We start from the raw sequence: 20,034 nt of genomic DNA, 5'->3' as shown, positions 1-20,034 counted from the left end.
GTTTAGTCATCTTCCCACCACAAAAATAGATATGGTTCTTAACCTTGAGGAGTTTACAGTTTAATTAGATGGGGGATGTAACTCATGCAAATGGGCTAGGAGAAATTTACATGTTGTTTTCCGCCTATAGAACCTCCCTGTGATCACCATGAGTTCAGTTGTGACAGTGGTGAATGTGTGCCTCGAGGTTGGCGCTGTGACCATGAGGAGGACTGTGAGGATGGCACTGATGAGCTGGATTGTGGGCAGCCCTGCCCCCCACATCACATGTCCTGTGCTCTCAGCCGCCACTGTATACCCTACCTGCAGCTCTGTGATGGGACTGCCCAGTGTCCAGATGGCTCCGATGAGAGTTTGGATGTCTGTGGTGAGTTGTCTAATCCTCCAAGAGTTGTAACCACGTGCTTGGGGCAACCCAAAAGTTTTGCTCTCTCAATTCTTCCAGAAATTAAGGTACCTCATCACTTGTTGTCTTCCTTAGGGGGTACCCTCTCTCCTGGCACCATCCAATCTCCTTACTCCAGGTCTTTTTAGCTTTCCTGGCCAGAATAGTCACTCAAAAGTGGAGTACAGAGGTCTTCTGGATCTCAATCTTAGATCTACCCCTTGAGTCCAATTCTTCAGCCTACTTTGTTACCCAGACATTTCTTTTTTTATCCTAAGCATGTTGAACAATATAGAAACTGGCTCTTTGCCTATAGGCTCCACCCAGCTGCCACCCTGTCCCGGGCTTTTCTCCTGTGGCTCAGCTCCCCGACTGTGCTTGAGATTGACTTTACTCTGCGATGGAATCCCTGACTGCCCAGAGGGTGAAGATGAAGTGAATTGTGGTATGGATTCCTCCAGCCCTGATCCTTTCTCCCTCCAACAGTGAGGGCCTGGAAGGGACAGGTGGGGGGGGGGGACAGGTTTGAGTGTTCATGGTCAGGAGGATGGCTTCTGTACCTGGGGACGTTATCTCTGACAATAGGGATATCTCCCTAATGCTTCATCCTTTCTCCCTCCCCCTTCCTCCCCCTTCCTTCCCCTGCCCTTCCTTTTCCTTCCGTTCCCTTCTTCCCTTCTCTTCCTTTCCTAGAGAGGCTGCCAATTCCCATGACTACTAACAAGACTGGGACTCCTTGCCCTGAATATTCCTGCCCAGATGGCCTCTGTATTAGATTTCAGCAGGTGAGAGTCAGGGATATAGGGGATGCAGACTTAACATTCCTGTCCCATCTCTAATCTGCATATTGATCCTTTACCTTCTGCCCATCTTGTCCCCATTCCCTCGCCACCCTCAGGTGTGTGATGGCCAACGTGACTGTGAGGTGAGGGATGGGCTGAGACCATCCTCAGAGGAGCAGGGCTGTGCCACGTGGGGATCCTGGGGCCCCTGGGGGCTCTGCAGCCAGACTTGTGGGGCCGGGGTGCAGACTCGGAGTCGCCAATGCTTCCCCCCTAGTCCCCCTGTGCTTCAGAGCTGTCTGGGCCCGGGACACCAAGCCCGTGCTTGCTTCACCGTTGCCTGCCCTGGTGAGTGTGAGCCCAGGGGAATGAGGGGGGGAGACTGGGAATGCCCTTCTGATGGAAGTCTTCAGAGTATGAGAGAGAGGAGCTCGGTAGAACTTAAGGGATGGGGGAAATCTGGTGGAGGGAGAGAAATAGAGGGGGAGAGGGAAAGTTTCTTGAGGCTGAAGGGTTTCAGTTTGGAACTCCCTCCCCTTTGTCTTGGTTCGGTGTGCCCTCCTTCCCCATGCCCTCCCTTCCTGCTCATTCTCCTCTTCTCCCTGGCCCCAATATCCTTAAATCTCTTTCTACTATCAGTCCTTGACTCTTTCTTCCCACAGAGGATGGTGTATGGGGTGAGTGGTCCCCCTGGTCTGAATGTTTGGAACCATGTAGGGGGATTGTGACTAGACATCGGGATTGCCACCCACCCCAAAATGGTGGCCGGACCTGTGCCACATTGCCTGGGGGCCCCCACAGCACCCTCCAAACCAGTGAGTGCCCACCTAAGGGCTAGGGACATGGGTAGATTAAGGGCAATGGATTGCAGTAGTAAATGTATTGAACTTTAAATTAAGAGACTTGGGTTCAAAATTTACTGATTAGTTCTATGACCAAAGGCAAATCACTTAGCCTGTCTTAGTTTCTTTCACTGAAAGAGAATGATGATCCTTGTACTAGCTACTCTATAGATTCCTTATGAGGAAATCATTACAGAAATATGGATGGTTATTATTTATTATTAATTTTTATGGGTCAATTGGTTGGGAGGAAGGGAGTGTATTCTTTGGACTTTTTTCTGTTCTCAATATATCTTCTTGTTTCTGCTTCTGTCAAGAGATGTGCTACCAGGATGGCTGTCCCAATGTCACTTCATGTCCAGGAGAGCTGGTATTCAAGTCCTGTGCCCCTTGCCCTCTGACTTGTGCCGACATCTCTAGTCAGGTCAAGTGCCTATCTGACCAGCCCTGCAACCCAGGTAAAGTGGTCATGGGCAGGTGGCTTGAGGAATGGCATTCAGCTCCAGCTCAGCCTACTCTCCAACCCTCGGGAGCTGGTCAGTGGTCATTGGTACTTCAGGGTTCTTCTATGCCTATCTACCCCTCAGGATGTTGGTGCCCCGAAGGACAGGTCCTGGGCATTGATGGACAGTGTGTACGACCCCGGCAGTGCCCTTGCCTGGTGGAAGGCACCCGCTATTGGCCGGGACAGCGGGTCAAGATCAATTGTCGACTCTGCACGTGTCAGGATGGCCGGCTACGTCGATGCCAGCCTAACCCTGACTGTGCTGGTAAGTTATTCCAGAGTTATGCCCCCATATGCTACTCTTGACCCCTTACCTCACAGCTCCTGACTTCTTGGGAACGTAGTATTTTTTCATTAAGCTATCTTCTATTACACTGGATCTTTTACTTTCCTTTTAGGACCCTTTACTCTAAGACCCAGGACATTTTCCTTGACCTTCTCTCTTCCTCTAACTTCTGGGGTCTTTCTCTCTTGACTCAACCTTTCCAAACTGATTTTGGGTCATCTATCCCCCATCCCTTGTGAACTAATTTTTAGTGAACTGTGGCTGGTCATCTTGGTCCCCATGGGCTGAGTGTCTGGGCCCTTGTGGGAGTCAGAGCATCCAGTGGTCCTTCCGAAGTCCCAATAACCCTAGCCATGTGGGTCATGGTCACCAGTGCCGAGGCATCTACCGAAAGGCCCGAAGGTAATTCCTGCCTGTCTATGGATATTATCATCCTGAAAACACCACCTCAGCCACCCATTCATTTTTTAACTCCCAAATCCCTGAACCCTTTAAATGTAGGGAAGTCTCCTACTAATACCTTCAATCAACGGGACTTATTTAGAGACAATATCTATACTCCAAGAGGACATCAAATCATGGGTTTCACACTATCCATAATTGATGGAACTGCCAAAAACCAGAACTCAAAAATCTATTTGCAGCCCTATTTTTTCTCTTCCTCCCCCTCAAAAGGATTACTGATCTACTGAGATTCCATCCCAGAGTATTTGTTAGCCCATGGACAAATCTCAATAAAGCTAGGGTCCAAGATCAGCTGTTCATCTAAGTCCCCACTATGTCTAAATCTATGCCTCTGTGTTTAGTGTGTATATCTTTCTGCCTGCCTTGATTCTGTTTTATGGTCCATTAGAAGAAAACTAGGCCAATAAAGAGAAGATCTAGGTAGAATGGGGTTAAGAGTGGTGAGAACTAAAAGATGGTGAGGGCAAAGACACGGAAGATCTTGAGTTATGGAACTCTTTGACACCATGTTCTTTTGTATGTTTTTTATTTGTTTATATTTGCATGTTGTTCTTTTGGGTGTGTGACTGAAGCATACAGAACTTGGATCCAGTGTGATTTGTTCTTTATTTCTTGAAATTGGCCTGGAGTCCAGGGGGTGGGGAAGCCCACTTGACTGTGAGAACCTTCATGAATGCCACAATTTTTCCTTTCTTCATTCACTAGGTGTCAAACAGAGCCCTGTGAGGAATGTGAACACCAGGGGAGCACACACAGAGTTGGGGAGCGTTGGCGTTGGGGTACATGCCAGGTGTGCCAATGTCTGCTCAACCACACTGTTCAGTGTTCTCCCTACTGTTCTCTGGAAGCCTGCCCGCAGGTGAGGGCAGGGTAGGACTGGTATTACCTGGGAAGAAGGAACAGATGCTTGGGCAGGGTGTACAAGCCAGGATGGGCAAAGGTATAGGCTGACAGTAGAGGGAAAGAGGGAGGAGGCAGGAGGTGTTGATGGATGGAATGTAGTGAAAGTCAGAAGGGATGGTAAAGAAAGGAGATTATAAATGCCCTTTTAGGTTCTTCCAACTTGATATTTATGATCTTATGAGTTTGGGAGGTTTTAGGGGGTTTTACCATTTTATCTACCTCTTTTTTCCCCCAAAGGGTTGGATGTTGTTGGAGGGAAAGGGAGAATCATGTTGCCATTGTATTCCTTTTGGTGAGTTGAACTGGGGATATGCGGCAATGTAAGGAGGATGGAAAAGATCTTTGGGTGATGAGACCTATCATCCCTACCCAAAGGGAATTGTGGGATTCCAGAGACCTGAGTTCTATGGAGGAATCCTGGGCAAGGAAAAAAAATCAATATGTAGCAACCCCTTCCGGACCAAGAACCACTCCAAGATTTCCCTGACTTCTGGGTTCCCATCATCACCACTCTAATTTTGAGCAAAAGAGCACCAAGATCAGAGAATGTCATTCTTCTGCCATGCCTTTTCTCCTTTTACTGAAGGGCATACTACCAGAACCCCCTTTCCATCTTTGCTTGGGACTTCACACACACATACACACACACACACACACACACACACACACACACACACCACTGAGAATTTATTTTGAAAAATATGAGAGACCATGGGAGAGACATATGAGAGAGACCAATGTTATAGCATATACAAATCTGACTTTACATCCCCATCCCTATCCCCATCCTTCCATCATTCATTCATTTGGATCAGTCTTAGCCTGTCTTGGTAGATTAGGGGAATGTTCAAATCCACAGAATGTTAGCAGTCTGGGACTTGTCTCTGCCTTAATGAAGAATATTCTTACTTCGGTCATAGCTTTTCAGAACAAAGCTTTTCTTCTTAGATTTAATCTGTAAATTAATGAGGCATTCAGTATTTCTATTATTTTATGAGGAAATGTCAGATATCCTCCCCTGACTGACTAAGAATCCAGGTAAAAAATTAATAAGAAGATGAGCCAAGGGGCGGCTAGGTGGCAGTGGATAAAGAACTGGCCCTGGAGTCAGGAGTACCTGAGTTCAAATCCGGGTTTCAGACATTTAATAATTACCTAGCTGTGTGGCCTTGGGCAAGCTACTTAACCCCATTTGCCTTGCAAAAACCTTTAAAAAAAAAGATGAGCTAAGAGCAGGTAGACAAGGGTGAAAGTGTTGGTGTAGTTGCTAACTATTGCATACACAGCTCCAGGAAGACCCCACAGGCTAAGTTTGTGGAATTTTGTTCCTACTCCTGGTTGATTAGTCATATGACCTTGGACAAGTCACTTACCTTTTTTCAACATCAGTTTCCTCATCTATAAAATAAGGAAAATAATTTCTCATAGTTTATTATGAGAATCTAGTAGTTGAAAAGACAATACTATGAGAAATAGAAACCATATCCAGGGGCAAAGTTTTCTGAGTAGGGTATGGCATATATTTATGGTATAGCATAATATAATATAACATAATATAAAGAAGACTAGATTTTATTAGAAGACTTATCTTAGAGTCCGAGATATCTGCGTGGTCTTGAGTAAGTTTTTTCATCTCTTTTTATTTTTAATTTGTAAAATAAAGGTATTGAATTCTATGCCATTTCTCTGTCTCTGTCTTTCTCCTTTTCTCTTTGTTACCCAAGGGCCTGGGGATGGAGAGACCTTGAGAAGTCTCCACCTTAACTCTCCGGTTTCTCTCTCTCTGCTAGGAGAGAACAGGACAGCTGCCCCTATGACCACTCCATCACTAACTCCTACTCTCCAACCAGAATCCAGTCTTCCCACCTACCCACTGCCTGCACCTGGAGGTGAAGACCAGATACTTTTGTGGGAGGGGCAGGAGGAATGTCCAAGAGGAGAGGATTGGCCTGGAATGGGGTCTAGGATCAGGCTGCCAGGAATTAGAGTCTTGGGTACCGAGGGACCCAGAGTGAGCCTGCTTTTCTGGATGGGTGAATTCATGGTGTGGGCCATTCCTAAAACCCTCTTCTGGATTCTCTTGGATTCTCATTGTGCCTCAGATTGGTGACTTGGGTCCCTTAGGGTTGGATGCCCAGAATGCAGCATGTCTTCCCGACTGTTGCCCCTGCTCCCTCCCTCTATGTCCCATGTCTTTCCCATCCTCTCAGTGTTTCTGCCATAGGTTCTTAGACTATCTACTTTAATACCAGGAATGGCTCTTCAGCCCCCTGGACTTTCCCCATCCAATATCTCTCTTCCCCCAGACCCTTGCTACTCCCCTCTGGGTTTGTCGAGGCTCCCTTCTAGCAGTCTAAGGGCATCATCTGAACATCCTGAACACCCTGCCTGGACTGGTCGTCTGGGGTCCTTGGTGTTGGGACTGGAGCCTCAGGGCTGGAGTCCCAGGGACGACACTTATGCTGAACTACACAGCCAGCCCCCTTTCCTTCAGATGGACTTGCTAAGACCCCGAAACCTCACTGGTCAGTGGGTAGAGATTTGGGGGGACAGAGCTTAGGGGAAGGACAAAGGCTGAGAGGGCAGACGAGTAGGGATGGGGGTCAGAAGTCCAGAAGGAGGATCTCAGGTTTTGGGGGAAATGGATGAGGGCAGGGAAATAGATCCAGGGGGCAAGAGAGGGCGTGAAGAGCATGTGCTGGGAGAGCATCAGGGGATGACTGGGGCCTCCGACGGCTCTGATTTCTCCTTGGCCTCTCTATAGGCATCGTGATCCAGGGTGCTGGTTCCTCGGATGCCTATGTCACTAGCTTTTCACTCCAGTTCAGCACTGATGGGCATCACTGGCACAAGTACCATGAGATTCTGCCAGGCATTCTGCCTACACCCCAGGTATCCTCGCTTCTGTCCGCTATGGGAGACTGACCTAACTAGCTAGTTTAATTGCCACCATTCAGTTTGCCATGGTGACTGACTTCCTTATGGGAGGCAGCTGGGGGCTGAGCACTATGGGGAATGGTTCCTCCCCTTGGGGAACTTGCAATTTATTTGGGGAGGAAAAGGCTAGAAATGTTAAACATCCAAAGACTGCCCTAGATAGCCTTTAAGTGCTAAAGATTTTAGGAGAGAGAGAGACAAATTACTAAGCACTGGGGTGGTCCCAGTGGAACACAATTTGAGCCAGGCTTTGAAGGGTGATGAGTACAAACTAGATAAATATTTATTAAACACCTACAATTTTCAAGTATTATAGTAGGGGTTGTTGTTGAGTCCTTTTTTGGGCCTGTCTGACTCTTTGTGTTGTTATTTGGTATTTTCTTGGCAAAGATACTGGAGTGGTTTGCCATTTCCTACTCCTGCTCATTTTACAGATGAAGAAACTGAGGCAAACAGGGTTAAGTGACTTCTTAATCAGGGTTAAGTGGGAAATAGCAAATCTCTCCAGTGCTTTGTCAAGAAAACCCCAAATGGTGTTGTGAAGAATTGGACACAATTGAAATACTAAGCAACCTTTTGTTTATATGTTTTTTAAATATATATATGTATAAAATAAGAACTTGCTTTGGCATGATAGATAGAAAGCTGGTTTTTTAGTCAAGAAGACAAAGGTTCAAATCCTGCCTATAACACTTATTGATTATGTAACCCTTAACCTCTAAGTGCCCCAGACAACTTTTTAAGATATAAGTTGCAGAATAGGTGGAGTCTTGTGCTGTTACCGGCAGTTTCCTCACCTTTCACCAAAGAAGTCACAGGTTTAATCCCTCTCCAAAAGTATGCGTGCATGTGTGTGTGTACAAAATTTTCAGTCTTATTTCTAGATTCATATTCCAACCATAATCTCTTTAATGGACTTTAATTCCCTATTATCAACTGCATGCTAGATATTTCATCCAGATTTTTATTTACAGAGAGAATAAGTGTGTATGTACAGTTATTGTCTTACTTTTATCTGTGTGGAGATGAGAACCGAATCCATAGTTGCTACTGAGATCAATAAGGGAGAGAAGAGAAGGTTCAGGATGAGGCCATGGGGGACACCCTTGGGTAGGGGTTGGGACATGCTTGATGAACTAGGAAAGGAGACTAAGAAGAAACTGTCGGGAACACAGGAAGAGAACTAGGAAGAAGTGTCCCAGAAACAGGGAAGGGGAAGCTCGGGTACAGTGCTTGGGGCATTGGCCCTGGAGTCAGGAGGACCTAAGTTCAAATAGAACCCCATTTCTATGTAGGTGACTTTCAGATCTATATGTCCAGACCTAGTCTCTGTTCTGAGCTCATCACCAACTATCTACTAATCATTTCCAACTGGAAATCTCATAGGTATCTCAAACTTGATGTATCCAAAATCCCAATTCCCCCTTCTCCCCCTTAATAACCCCACTCCAAAGAAAGAAACCAGGGGAGAATAGAGGATCCAGGATGAGGCTCTGATCAGCAATATGAAAAATTGTAGACATGTCAAGGAGGATGAGGACCTGGAAAAGGTCACTGGACTTAACAACTGACTGTTGATACAGAGAGGAAAGATGGAATGTCACGTTGTAGGAGGAGTAGCTGGTTGGGCTGCACTGCAGAGTGGGAAGGCGAGTGATGGGTAATAAGTCTGTCAGAGGAGGCTGGGCCTGGGTGTGAAGGGGTTTTAATGCCAAACAAAAGAAATGGAATTTTATAGAAGAAGCAATAGGGGGTCATTGGAGCTTTTCTAGATAAGGGTCAGCCCTGTCTTAGGTAGGAATAGCACTTAGGAAGTTCTGTGCAGGATCAGTTTGATGAGGGAGATGTGTGTGTGTGTGTGTGAGAGAGAGAGAGAGAGAAAGAGAGAGAGAGAGAGAGAGACAGAGAGAGAGAGAGAGAGAGACAGAGACAGAGAGACACAGAGAGGCAGAGAGAGACTGAGAGATAGAGAGACACATATAGACAGAGACAAACGTAGAAATAGAAAGACAGACACAGACAGAGATAGGGATGGAGAGACAGAGATAGAGAGATAAGTCAGAGGCAGAGAGAGACAGGGACAAAGAAGGATTCAGACAGAGACAGAGAGACAAATACACAGATATACACACAGACACACAGACACACACACACACACACACACACACACACAGAGAGAGAGAGAGAGAGAGAGAGAGAGAGAGAGAGAGAGAGAGAGAAAATGAGAAGTGACGAGGGTCTGAACCAGGGTAGAGGCTATGTGCATGAAAAAGAATTATGAGGAGGTAGAATCAATAGGAACTGACAACTAAATTGTGTGGGGCAGGAGTTAACTCTGAGGTTGAGAAGGTTGGTAAACGGAAAGATGGTAGTATGCTCAACAGAAATAGGGAAGTTGGGAAAAAAGATGGAGTTTTATTTTTTTGGTGGGGGGAAAGATAATGGATTTTATTTTGGGCATGTTGAGTTTGAAAAACCTAGGGAATTTATGGTTGGAAATGACCAGTAGATATTCCGTGATGAACTCAGGACAGAGACTAGGTCTTGATCTATAGATCTTAAAGTCATTTATATAGAGATGATAATTAAACCCATGGGAGTTGCTGAGATCATTGAGAGAGTGAGAAGATGATCCAGTACAGAGCTTTGGGGATCATCTCTAGTTAGGGGTTAGGACATGAATAATGACCTATCAAGGGACTCTGTGAAGGAGCAAATAGTAGAGTAGTGTCCAGGAGGTGATGAAATGTTGCAGTGATAAGGAAGTATGAGGACAGAGGACAAACAAGGGAGAGCAACTTGAGGAGATCATAGGATCATGGGAGAGTTTTTTCAAAACTTAGTGGGAGACAAGGCATGTCTGTTGGTAGAGGAGAAGGGGCCAGTTTATGGGAAGATTAGAGGAGGAGAGAGGATGACTACAGGAACAATGTCAGAGGAGACATAAAGGGGTGGGACTAAGGATAAAAGAAAGAAAGGGTAGAAGGAAGAAAGATTGGAAGTAAAGATTATCACTAGGGGATGAAGTGTTTGATACTATGGAGGTAGAAAAATAATGGGTGATGTCACTATCTAAAAAGTATGACCATCCTAGTGAGTGACTGTGTTTGAGTGAAAGCCTGATATTGATTAATTTAGGCTTAATATAAGACTTAATATAAGGGCTTACAAAATACTGATTGATTGATAGGTACTGAAGAAGCTGATGACTTGGGAGGCCAGGGTGTTTGAGAGGATATTAACATCTTTATTAAAATCTCCAAGCATGAGGACAGGATTTGGAGGGATGAGAATGAATTTATATTGAGCTCCTTGAGAAATGGAGGAAGAGGGGTCAATACATTATGGTAGAAAGGATCTAGGAAAAGGAACACAGAGAGACAAGTGGAATCTCAAGGGAGGAAAGGTTGGGGAGGGATGACACCAGAGAAAGGACTTGAAAGTAGCAGGGGAATAAGGAGCAGGGCAATTTTTCCTCCTGGGTCAGTGAATCAGGATGAAGGGCTTGATAAAAGGAGCAATCTAGGCTGGGGAAGGTGGCCTAGAGAGCCAGGTTTCTGTGAAGGCCAGAAGATAGTGTCCTATGAAGAGGGCTAAGGAGAAAGGGAATTTGTTATGGGGGGGGAAATATATATATCCCCTCTACTGGGTCTGAGTGCCCATTCCCCCTTTCCTCACCTTAACAGCTCTTCCCAGGAAACTGGGATGACTCCACACCTGCAGTGAGGACATTTGGTCGGTTGGTGCAAGCACGACATGTCCGAGTACTGCCCCATGACTTCCACCACAACATCTTCCTGAGGGTGGAGCTTCTGGGCTGTGATCCAGGTTTGGAGAAGTGTGTGTGGGGAGGATAGGGAGAGGACCTAGAAGCCATCATAGAGTAGAATCCCAGCAAGGCCCCCTCTCCATATGCCTGCCCTGCAGTGTCTACCACAATGACACCACCATGTCCAGGAAAGGAATTCCTTTGCTCCAATGGTGTGTGTCTTCCACCGGAGGCCATGTGCAATGGTGTAGAAGAGTGTGGAGATGGCTCTGATGAAGAGAACTGTGCTACCCTGCTTTCAAGTACTTCCAGGTACAGTCTAGGTACTGCCACCCCATCCAACCATAGGGATTTCCAGGGATGGGGTGGGTGCTGCCATTCTGCTCATGGGCATTTTCGGGTCTTGTCTATGAGCAAAGGCCCTACTTTTCTCTGTACTGCAGTTCTGGGGCCATAGCTTGAGTGATCTTTAGAAATCATCTGGGCCAACTCTCTGTGGTATCAATGAGGACCCTATGACAGCCCCTAGGGCCACTACTCAGCTCTGCTCAACTCTTGGGAACAGTGTCCCTCCCCTCTGCCTGTCTCCCATGGATGAAGTCCCATCATATTACCCAAGACCCAATTTATAGGAAAAGGAACCAAGGACTCCAGGCTGGAAGTCTGAGGCTTGGAGGGCTGACTTGAGGTTCCTTGACTCCTTTCAGGCCCAGAGACTACACCACATCAGTCTTTCCTGCTCACCTCATGCAGCCAACTCCCTGGACCAAGGAGGTGAGAAGCTAAAAGACTAGAGGCATAATGATGGGGGCATCGTGAGAGAGGAAGGGGGATGCTCCTATGCCCACATTCCTCTCCTCCAGGAAGTTTTCCCTGATTAGTCCTCCCTGTTCACCTCTTTACTCTGTCTCTATACTCACTAGTGACTGAGGGTCTGGGGTCAGAAAGACCCAAGTTAAAATCCTATCTCAGCTGCTCACTAGCTGTGTGACCCTGAGCAAGTCATTTCACCTCTGTCTTTCTCAATTTTTTTCAGCTGTAAAATGGGGAGGATCAAATGAGATAATATTTGTAAAGCTTGGGACATATCTCTCCCTCCCATTCTTCTGCTAAGATCTTAAAATCATAGATTTAGAGCTGGAAAGCAAAGCCCTCATTTTACATGTGAGGAAATTGAGGTTCAGAGAGGCTGGTTATCCAGAGGTTGCACAGGTGGCAAAGCCTAGATCCTGCGCTGGGATGCTGCCTCAACAGTACAGTCTGTCTCAGTGTGTCCAGGCAGCTTCAGTTCCAAAGTCCCCACTTCTCTGCCTGCATTTCCACTCCCCCACCACTACATTCGGCCTCTTCTGGCTTCCCTGCTTCTGGCTCTGCTCTTCTTCTGCATATCCTGTCAGGATCTGGGCTCCTCTTCAAGTCTCTCCTGGACTCACAGAAATGGACTTTTCAAGGTCACCCAGAGCTGTGCCCCATCATCCTTCCTCCTGTCTATATTGTTTTCTTTCTGATTCATCCCAGGGATAAAGATGAGCTTGCTAAAGAGATCATCTAGCATGACTGCATCTTTTACAATTAATTTAGCCCAGGGGTATGCTTGTAAATGTTTAACAACCTGCTTTCTAAAAACAAAAGATACATTTTAAACAAAGATCCTTTATTTGTTTTGTTTGTGGCAATGGGATTAAGTGACTTGCCCAAGGTCACACAGTTACTGACTATCAATTGTCTGAGGCTGGATTTGAACTCAGCTTCTCCTGACTCTGGAACCAGCACTCTATCTACTGCATCACTTACCTGTTCCTAAAAAAATTTATTCTGTACTGTTGGTATCTTTTTCATCACTTTCTTCAATTATGGACAAAATGATAAGCCAAACTGTGATTTGTAGAATTTTACTGAATTTGGAGGCATTAATGTTCATACTGAAAATTTAATAATTATTCTTGGGAACTGGTTGGAACTGACTCTGGCATACTTCTAGTTGCTCCTGTTCTTGGGTCCTGGATTTTTAGGAGCTACTTCTTTATACTAGGAAATAGTTCCTGCCCTCAGGAAGCTAAAAGTCTGATTCAGGAGAGCTGGAAGAGACTTTAGAGATCACTTAGTCAACCTTCTCATTTTACAAGTAAGAAAGTGACTTGCCTAAAGTCATAGAGGTAATAAGCAGAATCAAAACCAGGTCCACTGATTCTAGATAGAGTGTTTTCCTCTGCATCTTTAGACATGGAAACACACACAAATAGGTATAAATGTGATATATAGAACTATATACTTAATTATACACATTTTTGTATATGTAATATATAATCATATAATAATAACATATAGGTATAAATATAATCTATATTAATATTATAATGGTATAATTATAGGTATAATTTATATTATATATTGGTATAATAACTATAGGTATATTAATAAAATAATAACATATAGGTATAAAACTCATGCATATCCACTATATGTATATATCTGTATAACAGTATATGTGTAAAGCACTATCTAGAAGCCATATCTATATCTATATCTATATATAAAACACTAAGATGGCACGGTGGATAGAGCACTGGCCCTGGAGTCACGAGATCTGAGTTTAAATCCAATCTCAAGACAATTTACTAAGCTTTATAACTCTGAGCAAGTCATTTAACCTTGTTTGCCTCAGTTTCCCCATCTGTAAAATGTGTCAGGAAAACTACTCCAGGATCTTTGCCAACAAAATCCCAAATGACGAATTGGATGTGACTGAAATGACTGAACAGTAACTGACAACAACATATCTGTGTATAAAGATTATATGTGTATATAATATATATGATGTGTGTTTTCACATGCAAATACTTTAGTGTTGAAAAGATTGTTGAGAGGTATCAGTTTAGAGGAGATAGATAAACCCTGGAGAATAGTAGAGAACAGTAGGTCCCCCCCCCCAACTTTCCCTGTTGGGAAACAAGTCCCCTGAAGGCAGGGCACCACCTACCAATGATGTTGATCGACTCAAGTTAAGCTAGTTTTCATGTGTCTTTCTGATCTGGGATAGAAACAGTGAAAATAAGAGGAATAAATGACTGTGGGCTGGGGCAGTGAAACTATAGTGATGGAGAGATTCTTCCTTAGAGCCTTTGATCAGAATAGGAGTGCCAGAGATACACTGACTCATGGACATATGGGCAATGGCAGAATTGGAATCACAACTGGGATTTGGGAGTTGAACTCTTTTTCTTCCTAGGGTCCTTTGGATACTGAAGCTTGGAAACCTGGACAGGGGTCACCTATCCCCACTATAGGTAATTACAATTGCCAACTTTTTTATAGTGATTTCTAAAAAATATTTAAACTAATTGATTTCATTTACTTTTGACATTATTTTCATTTCCAAATCTATTTTCCCACCTTCCATCATCCAGGAAATTATCCTTTACAACAAAAACTAGATAAGAAAGTGGAGGAGGAGGAAGAAAAAGCAGTTCTTTCCACCCCCCATCTCCATTCTTTTATTCTTTTATTCTTTGCCCAATTGCATGCAAAGGTGGTTTTTAACATTCATCCTTTTACAAGTTTTTGAGGTCCCCATTTTTTCTACTACTCTCCTTTCCCTCCCTCCTTCCTCCCCTTTGGCAGCAAAAAACTCAGATATATATCAGATAGTACACAATGTACAATCGTGTTTAACATATTTCTATATTAGTCATCTTGTAAAAGAGGAACTAGAACTAAGAGGGGAAAACCATGAGAAAGAAAAAACACAAAAGACATTTTAAAAAGTAAACATAGGAGCACTCGCCCTGGAGTCAGGAGTACCTGGGTTCAAATCTGCTGTGTGGCCTTGGGCAAGCCACTTAACCCCATTTGCCTTGCAAAAACCTAAAAAAAAAAAAAAAGTAAACATAGCATGCTTTGCTCTGCATTGAGAGGATAAAGAAGTTCTAATGCTTTGTGTACAAAGTGATTTACATTCAGGATTTCATTTGAATCTCTCCACAATTTTTTGAGACAAGTGCTGTTAGGAGGAAAGGAGGAAAATGATAAAAGTTAAATGACTTGTCCAGGATCATGCAGCTTCTAAGGATTTGAGACTGACTTTGATCTCAGGTCTTCTGATTCCAGGTTCAGTACTTCCACTCTCTGAGTGCTAGGGAAGGGGAGATAAAGCATAAATCTAAGACAAAAAACAAAACAAAACTTGAGAAAATATCTCCTTGCTCACTATTGAAGTTCAAGTCTCTCAATCAAACTCCCCTGGGAGCTGAATCCTATTAAAAGTCACTAAAAAGTCCCCCAAGTCCTTTCTGTTTAGAAGGCCTGGCCTTACCTTATTTATATAGGCCACTCCCATCCAGGTCACCTAAGTCCCCGTCAGACCATATGATAGGGAAGAGGAGGAAGGAAAAAATAATGATGATAGCTAACATGTATATGGTGCTCACTATGATCCAGACACTGTTAAGTAAACACTACAATTATCTTAATCTGGTCCTCACAATAACCCTGTGAAGTGGGTGTGATTATTATCCCCACCTTACTGATGAGGAAACAAGGTGGAAATAGGTTACGTGACTTGCCCAGGGTCACACATCTAAGTATCTGAGATAAGAATTGAACCCACATCCTCCTGACTCCAGGCCATGGCTCTGTCCACGTGGTTGCCCCAAATACAGCTGCTCCCTCAGTTCCTTTCTTCCTGGTGTTCAAGAATTTCCTTTCCCGGGTCTCAGCCTAGCTAAATTCCTGTCTTTGCGTATCTCCTGGACAGAACCAAGTCTTGGTCTCCTCCCAGGGGACACTTTTCCAGCTTCTGAACCTTTCTACCTAGGTACAAAGGAGCCAGTGCTTGAGCCCCCCATCTCCTCACCACACAGGATCCAGACTCTTGAACCTAAAATTGCTTCAGTGACTGTGCCCACCTCACGTCCTCTGCCCACCATAGCTATAATGATTCCTTACATTGGTATAGACATCATGGCAACAATGGCTCAGATTTATATGATATATCATGTTTAGGAAATGTTTTCATTTGTTCCTCACAATAATTAGGTGGGGCGATTTATCCCAATTATATAGATGAGGAAACAGGTTCTGAGAGGTTAGATGATTTGCCCAAAATCTCATGGTAGAGCCAAGACTGGACCTGGAATTTCCTGACTCCTGATGCCAAGACCGTATCTATTCCAAGATAAGGAGTGAGGGAAGATGGGAATAGAGACAGACTGGGCACCTTGAGGTTGAAAGGAACTGGTGATTAAGGGAGACTAGGGCAAGTGGTCCATGTTTCCAGAGCAAATGGGATGGACATGATGCCCACAGGTTCAAGCTCTACCCAGTGGTCACCTTTCCCTCGTGTACTGTGCAGCCCAGATCAGATTCCCTGTGAGTTTCTAGGCTGTGTGGACCCCAAGCAGGTGTGTGATGGCCAAGAGGACTGTCTTGATGGTTCTGATGAGCTACACTGTGGTAAGATTGGGGAGCTGGTGGGTGGTGTTAAGGGCTGGGAACTAGGGACAGGCAGGAAATCATTTTCTTTTTTCAAATCCTGGGACCACAAGACTGGTACTAGAGTGTAATTTCTAAGAAGGCAGGGAGTAGGGCTTATCTGCACATAGTAGGGACTTAAATAATTATGTGAATGAATACATTTGTAGTGTAGAATAGATGTGAGAAGGAAGGTCAAGAGTTTCTTTTCCCACTTTCATCTTTCAGAGAAAGGGAATGGCCAGTGATCCAGATTGGGATGTACTAGCTAGAGAAAAAGAAACTGAAATGAAAGGGGATTGGCTGACTCCAGCCTGTCTTATAGAATGTGCTCATGATAATGATAATGATAATAATAATAATAACAATATATTGATAATAATATTTACATACTGCCTACTATTCCAGGCTTTATAATTATGATCTCATTTGATTTTCACAACAACCTTACTATTATCCCCATTTTACAGGTAAGGAACCTGAGGCAAACAAAGGTTCAGTGATTTGCCCAGGGTCACAGAACTTGTATGTATTCAAAGTTGATTTGGTCTTCTTGACTTTAGCCCAGAATTCTGGTCATTATTCATGTACTTATTCATTCCTTCAACTAGTTATTGAGCACCTGCTACTTCTTTTTATTGATACTTTATTTTATTTTTCCAATTATATGCTATGATAGTTTTTCCAGCATTTATCCATTTGCAAAATTATGAGTTGCACATTTTTCTTTCACCCTCCTTCTCTCCCTGCTCTCCATGGCAGCGAATAATCTGATAAAAGTTGTATATGTTTATCATATTTACATATTGATCATTTTAGGTAAGAGGAATTAGGACTAAGGGGAAATAAAGATAACCATGAGATAGGAGGGAAAACAGAAAAGAAGTTTTTTAAAAGTGAACACAGTATATATTCAGATTCCATGGTTTTTTCCCCCCCTTACCTCTGTATAGGGATGGCATTGTCCATAACTGATCTCTCAGGATTGTCCTTGATCTCTGAACTGCTGAGAGGAGCTCCATCCATCATAGTTGATCATCTCACAGTGTTGTTGTTAATGTGTACATTGTTCTCTTGGTTCTGCTCCCTTCTGCTCCCTTTGCTCAGCATCAGTTCATATGTAATTATTTCCATGCTTCTCCAAAGTCCCACCGTATATGACTTCCTATAGAATGATAGTATTTATTAACTTAACTTTCATATACCATAACTTGTTCAGACATTTCCCAATTGATGGACTCGATACCCAATTCTTTGCCACTATAAAATATGCAAAATAAGGGCAGCTAGGTGGTGCAGTGGATAGAGAACCCATACTGGAGTTAGGAGGACCTAAGTTCAAATGTGACCTCAGACACTTAATAATTACCTAGCTGTGTGACTTTGGCCAAGTCAGTTAACCCCATTGCCTTGCCAAAAATAAAAAGGAAATAAAAAAAATAAAATAGTCACTGCAATAAATATTTTTTTAACATGTGAGACTTTTCCCATTTTTTTAGTTTTTTTTTTTTTTGCAAGGCAATGGGGTTAAGTGGCTTGCCCAAGGACACACAGGTAGGTAATTATTAAGTGTCTGAGGTCAGATTTGAACTCAGGTACTCCTGACTCCAGGGCCGGTGCTCTATCCATTGTGCCACCTAGCCGCCCCACTTTTCCCATTTTTTTATGATTTCTTTTGGATATAGACTTATTTTGGTATTGCTGGATCAAAAGGTATGAGCACCCATGTCTTATGAAGTTCTCTGTACACTATAGTAGATTCTGAGGAAGCCTGGAAGATAAAGCCATGAGATATTGTTTGGGAAGCTTTCATAGAATAATAGACTCACAGAATGTTAGTGTTGGAAGGAACCAGAGAGGTGTGATGAAGATAGTTCAGGATCAGAAGTTTAATGATTGAATTCCTAACTGTGTAACCTTGGATGAGTCACTTCATCCTATTTCAGTTCCATATTTACTAAGTGCCTCCAGCATGGAAGGCATTGAATTAGGTTCAGATGAGAGAAAGACAAAATTGAAAGTTTCTACCCTCAAGGAGCTTCCATTCTATTGAGAGAACAAAAAGTGTACATAGATAAATCAGTAAATACAACAGATAAAGATAGATGAGATATTTCAAGATAGATGGAACAGAATAGGCAGAGGGGAGGAAGGAGAATTAAAAAAACACAAACAACTGTAAAGAAGATGAAGAAGGAGAGAGTATCTAGGAAGTCAAGTTGTCGAAAACTGTAGAGGGTCCAAAAGCCATTGAAGTTAGCATTTAACCCATTACTGTTAACCTTGGAAAGGTCTTCTGGTGAGTGGTGGGATTAGAAGCCAGATTATTACAGTAGATTGAGAAAAGGAGAGGAGGGCTTCCTTCTGAATCTACCTGAATCTTATGATTTTCATGGAACAATAGAAAAATGCTGCTTTTGTTGTAATCAGAGGACCTAGGTCTGAATCTTAGTTCTCTGTGAAATCTTGGACAAGTCTTTGTTTCTCTGAACCAGCTGTCAAATGAGGAGTTGGACTAGATGATTTCTTCGGTCCCTTCCAGTTCTAACCCTCTGACTATTTTATCTGTTTATTTCCTTATTTATTCATTTATTCACTCATTTATTTATACATACATTTATTTATCTATCTATCTATTTATCTACTCTATCTATCTATCTATTTATTTATTTATTCATTTATCTATTTATTTATATATTGTTTTTGATTTATTTATTTATTTTTTTCTTTCTCATTTTCTATTTTGAATCCTAAGTCAAATTGAGCTCCTCTGAAGTCATAGCAAGCAGAGCCCAGTGGATGGCAGCAGGAAACCATAAACAGAGTTGTTGCTCAGGTCAAGAGCTTGTTTTCTTTCACTGGACAGAAGAAACCACTTTAGGGTAGAGATCAAATGAAGTTACAGAGACAAATTGTTTCTCAACAACGAGGGAGACCAAGTCTGAGGATAAGGCTTGGGGCTTCCACCAAGACCAGAAGGGCAAGTTTGAAAGGTAGAGTATTGGCTAAGGAGGATAGAGCCAGACGGAGTGTAGATCTGAGTCATAGAGCAGTCATCTCTTGTAGATGCCTTTTCAACTTGCCCTGTCTCTTCTGGTTAACCTTTCTGGGCCCTTGTACCTGGACTGACTCTCCTAGGTGCTCAGAGAATGTCTAGTTAGCTTTCCTGTTCACTGACATCAGAAATACCCAGATGCTGCCCAGTCAGGAGAAAGGATGCACAGAGCTCATTTAATAAGGACTAGGAAAGCAGAAAAGGGTATCCATGGACACTAAGGGATAAAAATGATGATAAGGGCTATGCAGAGCCCAGCCTAGTGTATGTAATGAGTTCTTTATTTTGCTACGGTCCAAGGAGTCTTAAATTTTTTTGTGCAACATGAATACCTTTGGCAGTCTGATGAAATTTATGGACAGATGCAGAATAATTTTTAAAAATAATTGAATTAGGGGGCTGCTAGGTGGCACAGTGGATAGAACACTGGCCCTGGAGTCTGGAGTACTTGAGTTCAAATCTGACGTCAAACACTTAATAATTACCTAGTTGTGTGGCCTTGGGCAAGCAACTTAACCCCATTGCCTTGCAAAAACTAAAAAAAAAAAAGTTGAATTAGGAGAAGCTAGGTGGCACAGTCAATAGAGCAACTGACCCAGGAGTCAGGAGGACCTAAGTTCAAATCTGACCTCAGAC

At 43.4% G+C, this 20,034-nt stretch overlaps 1 protein-coding gene across 1 annotated transcript in view; it reads left to right on the top strand.

Moving 5' to 3' along the window:
- Positions 1-20,034, top strand: part of LOC141494088 (SCO-spondin-like) — a 74,144-nt gene that overhangs the window by 20,151 nt on the left and 33,959 nt on the right. Inside the window, exons 30-47 of the mRNA XM_074195245.1 lie at positions 131-367; positions 702-830; positions 1,079-1,170; positions 1,284-1,515; positions 1,830-1,982; positions 2,327-2,467; positions 2,597-2,779; positions 3,052-3,202; positions 3,971-4,124; positions 4,406-4,460; positions 5,959-6,057; positions 6,475-6,693; positions 6,933-7,060; positions 10,792-10,933; positions 11,033-11,186; positions 11,582-11,648; positions 14,104-14,161; positions 16,179-16,325. Coding sequence (XP_074051346.1) covers positions 131-367; positions 702-830; positions 1,079-1,170; positions 1,284-1,515; positions 1,830-1,982; positions 2,327-2,467; positions 2,597-2,779; positions 3,052-3,202; positions 3,971-4,124; positions 4,406-4,460; positions 5,959-6,057; positions 6,475-6,693; positions 6,933-7,060; positions 10,792-10,933; positions 11,033-11,186; positions 11,582-11,648; positions 14,104-14,161; positions 16,179-16,325 — 2,541 coding nt within the window. The remainder of the gene's footprint in view (positions 1-130; positions 368-701; positions 831-1,078; positions 1,171-1,283; positions 1,516-1,829; positions 1,983-2,326; positions 2,468-2,596; positions 2,780-3,051; positions 3,203-3,970; positions 4,125-4,405; positions 4,461-5,958; positions 6,058-6,474; positions 6,694-6,932; positions 7,061-10,791; positions 10,934-11,032; positions 11,187-11,581; positions 11,649-14,103; positions 14,162-16,178; positions 16,326-20,034) is intronic.

Source organism: Macrotis lagotis, chromosome 7 (genome assembly GCF_037893015.1).
Source record: "Macrotis lagotis isolate mMagLag1 chromosome 7, bilby.v1.9.chrom.fasta, whole genome shotgun sequence".
Classification (NCBI taxonomy): Eukaryota; Metazoa; Chordata; class Mammalia; order Peramelemorphia; family Peramelidae; genus Macrotis; species Macrotis lagotis.
Note: the sequence above shows the minus strand (reverse complement) of the source record. Positions and strands in the feature narration are given on the sequence as shown.